The following is a 7691-nucleotide window of genomic DNA, read 5'->3' on the forward strand; positions in this document are numbered from 1 at the left end:
GGAGCATTGTGCTGTGAGCTTTGGACTGTCACGCTATGTGTCAGAGTGGAGGCGGGACCTGTAGCGTTGTTTTGGTCCTCACGAACCAATAAAATGTGGCTGTGCTCGTTTGCAGCCAATGAGCTGCCTAGCTGATCACGTGACTGCACTCAACTTCCGCTCTACAGCGTCAGCTCTTCCGCTCGTTGGTGTTTTCTGGACTACAAGACGCACTGAGCAGTCAGACATCACACATTTATCCCATCTCTGAGTTTATTGTGTAACACGTGCGCGCCCCGCCGTGCCTACGTCAGAGGACGTGGGACCAGGGCGACGCTGCAAGCCGTGCTCGCGGGCGTATGCTTCTGTCTCACATTTATGTGGTGTTTCTCTCAATCAGCCAGCTGGCCGTGTAGATATAAACACCAGATCTGACTGCTAACAAGTTTAGGAAAGAATCCAACCTTTAGTCGACCGTGTAAATAATCCCTAATCGTGTTCGCTGACGTTACTGAACATTTGCCATTTTTACAAAACTGAAACAAGGAGGCTGAACTATTTATCGTAAATGAAACTCATCAACGAGCATGTTACAAATGTTGAAAAAACTCCCACTTAGATGAGATGTTATTTGTTAAAAAATCCAAAACATTCAATACAACAATATGTAGCCTACATATAAAACTAACAGCCAAAACATTTTGTTTTAAAATCACAACTACAACTAATAAAACGGACAATAATAGGCTTAATGATATTTATAGCAGCCAAATAATTTAGCATAGGTTCTGGATAAGGATTTATAGAATTTTTAATTCAAAAAAAGATAATTAGTTTTCTAGTCAGTAAAGCTATTCACGTTTAGGCTTATAGCGCATGCAAAGCAACAACTAACAAATATAATAAATAAGCCACAGGTCTATGCTTTCAATTATTGCAAAAAGTAAAAAAAAAGAAGAAAAAAAAGGATTGATAAGTCGTACGTACAGAGTAGGATATGTGCTTTCAATTATTGAATGAAGACAAGTTCTATAACAAAATTGGATAAAACAGTTAAATCGCCAAGTAATTCAGGCAACCTAAGGTGTGAAGGCCAGATAGAGGATCTGGAATAAGGAGGGATTTGGTTTGACAATTCACTGCCAGTAAGACTGAATCACATTCATTAAAGCAGTCAAAACAAACATTGTGGAAGTTGCGTTCTTGGTTGCGTGGTTAGCTGCGTAACAACTGCAATTGAAAAGGAAAATCTTCGAGAACAAGTCTACATTCACACAAGTCCCAAATGTCAGTGAACAATGAACGATGCGCGTAACTGGGGACGCAGTTAATACGTTTCTACAAGCACAGGTTGGGGTTGTTTCAACACCACGAAACTGCAAAAAGTTAAAATTAACTCAGTTTGAATTATATTGAATTAAAAGTGCAATTCACCTCATCTTGACAGCACAGATATTTTTCTATATGGCCCGTTTTTTAAGTGACGCATTGCCATGCAAAACATTTCCACGAATCCTGCAGGTATTGCACCAAATTAATATTCAACATTACATCAATACATTTTAGAACAAAACATATTTTCATCACGGTGACCGAGAGTGTTTTACGACTAATTATGTTTTGATTTCTTGTTCGCGATGAACCCAATAACAATAGAAAGCTTACAGATATTGTAACAAATCAAATATAATTATTTATTTTGCATTCTGACAGTTGTGAATAGGCCTTTGAATATTTACACACTCATAGTTATTATGGCTAGCTTAAGGTAGGAACAAAATAACGCAGTTGAGTGCGTAAAGTATAGGCTAATATGTTCCAGTCGTACAAAACTGATTGACGCGGTGGCCTGCGCCGTTTAAAAATAGTTGCCCAAATTTCATTAAATGGAGTCACAAATTCGGTTTTCAAGCTGACAATTCAATAAGTCATTTTCTTTGATCAGAATAAAGATACACATAGCAACTTTCAACGTAAATGTAAACTATAGCTGCATCTCAGTAAACTCAACCCAATAAGGCAATGCAGGCCTAAATATGACAGGAATTTATTAAAAGGGTGACTAGAATTTAGGAAGTAACTTCGAACTGTATGGATATTACTTTCAACGTGTAACAAAAGCCCTACGAAATATATTTGGAGAAATAAAATACACAACTTCACCTCACTACCCTTCAATATTAAATGTCCGTGCAAACATTAAAAAAATTTGAAAAACATAGAAGTGATTATTTGTAGTGTTAGTCACGAATGAGCAAGAGGAAATGTGTTTTGTGTTTAATAGGCCATATGTTTATTATTAAAATAAAGTTGTTCCTGATATTTACACCTGCGTTGGTTTATTACAGTAGCTGTCTCGATCACAGACCAAATCAACAGAAAATGATTATAGAATTAAATGAAAATGAAATAACTGTAATTATTATCATTAACATAATTATTATAATTATTATCAAGTAAAGTCTGTAGAGCACTATTTGACCATTGATAATTCCTTTGGTTATGATCATAAAGTCGCCGCTAGATGGCAATGTCAGCCTATATTTCAACACAAACCAGCCTCAACTAACTAATTTCCTCTTTTCCCAGAGCCACACAGAACTCTACGACACATTGCAAATATTGGACTTTCAAAATAGAAATTTGCCAAAAGTAGCCTTCTTCTGGATAAAGAAAGCTGCTACAAACCCAGAAAAGCAGCCACAAGACACCATTTAAACCATAGTTGTCACATGCAGCAGAAGTATGGGCATTAAAACCGTTTTTAAAAAGTGCAGCGATAATGGAGGAGCAAATTCGCCAAAAAAGATGAAATAAAAGTGTAAACTGAGCTAGCATCGTGTCATGCCATGAAATTGGTACATGTTCAACATAACTAGATATAGTTCAACAAAGTCCATATTTTATTGGGACGGACTTTAACACCGACATACTGGACTCACACACAAATGACCTGGATAACAAGCCGGAATTTACTTTATACAACCACATGAATACATTCTAAAAAGCTATGATTGACATGATCACATATCCCAAACGATTATCTAAGCGTTATAACTGCACCATGGATTGGATATGGATGAGAGCACGGGTTCACAGACTAAATGTCATACAAGCGAAGCATGTGAGTTAGGTTTTAAAAAAGGAAGCCAGTAGAGATTAATATTTAACATTTCCAAGGTCCAAATCCCTAACACCATCACTTCCTGTGAATCGTTTGCATTTTTATCACCGTCGATAAAGTTGCAGATAAAGGCGTAGCTCGGTGGCGCACACCTCTGAACTGGGGTCCGTTTTCCTGTGTTGAGTGAGCATGTCGGGAAGAGAGGGAGAAAAAAAGAAAATAAAACTATTCACAAAAACGGCAGCTATATGTTTTGTCTTTTTCTCTCCACTTGACTCTTTAAACAAAAAGCCATTCAACAGCAAGTGTCAGGAGGGTCCAGTATTCAATAGGCCTCAGAAATTTTGTTCCAGAAGATCCGGGAAATCATTTGGTAACTTACAAATAAATCATGTTCAGTCAGAAAGGAGTTTTGGTGTTCCAATCCATGAGTCCAAACGCGCGCATATACATGCGTGTGCGTGTGTGTGTGTGTGTGTGTGTGTGTGTGTGTGTGTGTGTGTGTGTGCGTGTCTAGTGTATATCCCATAGATAGCCTATTGTCCATAATACAAATATAAACAAACTAGCTGATGGGTTTCAATTTGTTGACAACTTTCTTCTCCTTTACGCGTCTGTTCTGAAACCATATCGTGACCTGTCTCTCGGACAGGTTGCTCTGGGCAGATATCCTCCTCCTCTTGTCCTTCGTGATAAATTTATTGGCACCGTACTCGCGCTCGAGTTCCTTCAGTTGCACCTTGGTGTATGGCACGCGCTTCTTTCTTCCACGTCGATAAGAGCCAGACTCTCCTCCGGTGTGGGACACCGCGTCTTTTAAAAAAAAAAAAAAAAAAGAGAGAGACAAAATATGCTGTCATGAGCTGCTTCTCAATAAGTGGTTCAGTTTAACATGTAACTGTCAAAATTGAATTTGATCAATAAACGGTAATTAGTTTATTACTGAGCCACACATTTCCACTAGCTATATAATCAAATCAAATATTTCTAGAATAGCTATGGAGAGTGATGTGTTATATTATAAAACAAGTTAAAATAAGGTTGACATACTATTTGATAATGGCGGTTGATTAATTCAAATAAAGATGATCAATACATTTTAGAAAATCTCTCTGCGCTGAGATTATGTCTTCACTTTTAAGGAAACTAAAATAGTTTTTCCCCATTCCATTACTTCAGTAAGTTGGTTTCCAAGCTATTTGTTCTGCTGTTTGTTCAGCAGGTTGACACAGCAACTGACATTTCAAACACCCCATTCTGTGTGGTAACAAACCAACATGTCAAGCAGCAGCTCTGTCCAACAGCTGGACATTGAGGGATGTAGCCTACCTTGTATAGAGGACTTCCACATGTGGCCGGGCTGGGGCTGCTCCTTGGCGCAGTAAACCTGGCCGTTCCAGCCGTTGGTGGCGAGAGTCCACGGTTGGTAGGTCTCCATAGGTATCAGGGACTCGTGTCTGGCCTCTGACTGACTGAGAGTTGGCACGACAGGAACGTCCAGGTAGCTGGGGACAGGTTGGTAGGGGCCTGTGGAGTAGGTCGGATAAAAAGCGAATTCCTTTGCCCGGGAGGTGAAGTCGTCACTCGAGGCAGACGTGTCCATGTATTTTTCTCCATACGCGGAGGGGGGCTGCGCTCCGCATGACTTAATGCTGCTGTGATGCGACATTCTGCACGGATAATAACCGCTACCGAAATACCCATATGGCAGGGACGCGCTGGAGGAATTCTGAGCTGCAGAGCAAGGGCTGCATTGTTTCACTGACTCGCCAATACCGGAGGTGGGCACGTCGCTTGACGAATAAGCCGTGCTGGGTGCCAGGGACGCGGGGTGCGCCATCAGATTCCGACACTGGCTCGCAGCAAAGTTGCCACCAGCAAAACCCTCCATGTTCTTGACTTCATCGGAACCTCCGCCGTTGTCGTAGAGGAACATCACCGACGGGTCGACCCAGCGAGGACGGAGGAGCAGTGATGTTGTCATAGCACGGCATCCAACATTGAAGCTTCTGGCTCTTTTTAAAAAAGCACAGAGACTGAGAAAAGGAGATACTGGTTCCCAGAGAGTAATACCACTCTGACGCGCACAAGAGCGCAGAGGTTGAGCCGTCATTGGTCTAGATGATATCACGTGACAAGGTTATGCAAAGAGGACGGTAAACATCGCCCTGTACAGATAATTAAATGGAGAAAAATGCGGCGAAGTAGGGTGACCGTACCTATTTGATTTGGCTTTCGCCGTGTTTCATTCTGTTGAGATGGATGTTTCTTTATTCGTAAACAGTAAGACACACATAAGAGCCTAATATTATATTCAAATTAGGTTGTATTTCAGAGTAGAACATGTTTGATTTGGATAATAAATGGCTTAAAAATATATTTGTATGGCTGAAGCTCAGCTAAGAGTCGATTATTGAAAAGTGGTCAACAATTTAAAAAAAAAGAGCTCCTACACATATGAATAATATGCATAGCCTTATGGCCTTTACGCACACTGGCCAGCCATTGTCTGCTTCAGGAACAAGGTATCGTCATACAGCCATTTACTGAAAGAGATTCCCAGTAATACAAACAACATTCAATTATATTGTGTTCCAATGTTGCACACGATCTACAAGGAATTAAACATATTCTGCCGCCCATACTACACTGTGTAGTATGTTATACTATCCGTCTACTACAAACAAGCGCATTCAGTGTGGGATGTGGAAATGCTAAGCAAAAGTCGACATATTTTAAGCAATTTAATTCAACCATTAAAATGTTTCTCGAAACACAGTAGCCCCCCCTTTCAGTAAATCCATACACCTATTTCAGATTAAAACAAAGAAACGGATTCAACATCGTGGTTTTGGGTGAATATTTAAGACACTAGACTTCCGACATGTTTACAATATGCAAAGAGATAAAACAGCACTGGACTCGGCAGTGCGTGCCTGTGAGGAGGAAGACGCGGCTGGAGGCCAAGGTCAAGTTGAAAGTTGCTGTCTAGCCATCCAGCCTGTCGGGCTATTCAGGCTGTAAAGGAACCGTCTGAGCGCTTGAAAAGAGCGGAAGAGGGGTGATAATTCCTGTCCCAATGAAAGCTATTGGAGGACATTAACTTTTACTGTCATTTTGTTTTCTCCACCGCTTATTCTCATGAACTAGTCCGTACCCGCTTCACTTGGTGTCTACTTTTGTATCCAGCTTTGGAAATATAAAAGGAATATTGCCGTTTTTTATTTGACGATCTTTTGGAGGTGTTTTTGGCAGATACGTGTGAAAATGATCTTGATCTCTGAAATGAGGGGACGGGATAAGGTGTGTGTGCGCGCGCGCGCGTGTGTGTGTGTGTGTGTGTGTGTGTGTGTGTGTGTGTGTGTGTGTGTGTGTGTATGTGTGTGTGTGTGTATGCGTGCGGGCGCGTGCTTTATGTTTACGATCAGTCGCTCTCCGTCTATTCTGTGCTATGGACCTGCGAGTGGAGCCTTCACTGGATTTGTTACCAGAGTTTCACCATGCAGCATTGATTTTCGCCCATTTGAGTGTAATTGTGTTGGTATATGATCTGTTATCCAAGGATAATCATCAACTAAACAGAAGCTGCCACTCAAGTGCGTAAAAGACGGATGCAGCCTAGAGACGTAAAGTGAAAAAGAGAAAAAAAAGTATGTTAGTCTCATTTGCTTCCTTTGATATGTCAACGCATATTGGCACTGAAAAAGCAGTACTTTGGAAATGTAAACAAAAGTGCCAAATAGAGGAAACAATGATGAACTAATATTATTTTACTTAGCAAGAATCAAGGATGGAAGATGGTGTGTGTTGTAACCACGAAAATGTTCAAATGTAGGCTCATAACGTCTCGTCTGTGGGGGAGGTGCATCCTTTCTTGAACATATAATACAATATGTTGGACTGCATTATGTTTTATGTTTTTGTAAATTAAAGTCATTTGAGGTAATGTGTCAACGTAAATCACAATAACAAAACTAATATTTTGTAATTCTTTAATATCGTGCTGTGTGTTTGATGAAACGAATATGAAAAATAGCCAATTAATAAAAGGCCTTTTGAGGAACAGTCATTAAAGACAGGGTTAAACCGCATATTAGGCCAATAGTTACTTTATAATAACATTTGAGTGTTAATCGTAGAAAATTGTAATTATATAAAACACAATAACCTGCTTTTGGGCTCCAAATGCTAAATATCGTCCTTATTACATTTGCATTGCAAAGACTACTCGTTCAATATATACTTTCTAGTTTAGGTGATAAACATTTTACATGCACTATTTATCTCGTTTACGATTAAGCTAATCAAGTTCGGTTAAACATCGTATTACGTATGCGATGATTTTAATAAATTAAGTTTGAATGTCCAGATTCCTTTAGCAACTTCGCTTTTCAAAATAACATAAATACACTCGGTAAAATAAAACGTGATTCAAAACTATGATCGACAGGCAGGACGTGTCTTAACGTTATCATGGAAGGAAGGATAATAAAAGCATTCAGCAGCAACATGCAGCAACAACAATGAGTCACAACTGTGCAAGGCCCAGCCTGTTGCCGCCCTGTGGCGCTTTACTCGATGTAAGCAA

At 39.9% G+C, this 7691-nt stretch overlaps 1 protein-coding gene across 1 annotated transcript; it reads right to left on the reverse strand.

Annotated features, from left to right (window-relative positions):
* Nucleotides 1-973: 973 nt before the first annotated feature.
* On the reverse strand, nucleotides 974-5216 carry hoxa13a (homeobox A13a; the record flags this gene model as incomplete). The annotated part of the gene is made up of 2 exons (XM_079287646.1): nucleotides 974-3916; nucleotides 4433-5216. The coding sequence occupies 2 exons, from the start codon at nucleotides 5214-5216 to the stop codon at nucleotides 3669-3671; spliced, it is 1032 nt and encodes a 343-aa protein (XP_079143772.1). The 3' UTR covers nucleotides 974-3668.
* Between the last annotated feature and the right edge of the window lie 2475 nt (nucleotides 5217-7691).

The sequence above is a fragment of the Melanostigma gelatinosum genome, assembly GCF_949748355.1.
Source record: "Melanostigma gelatinosum genome assembly, chromosome: 17".
Lineage (NCBI taxonomy): Eukaryota > Metazoa > Chordata > Actinopteri > Perciformes > Zoarcidae > Melanostigma > Melanostigma gelatinosum.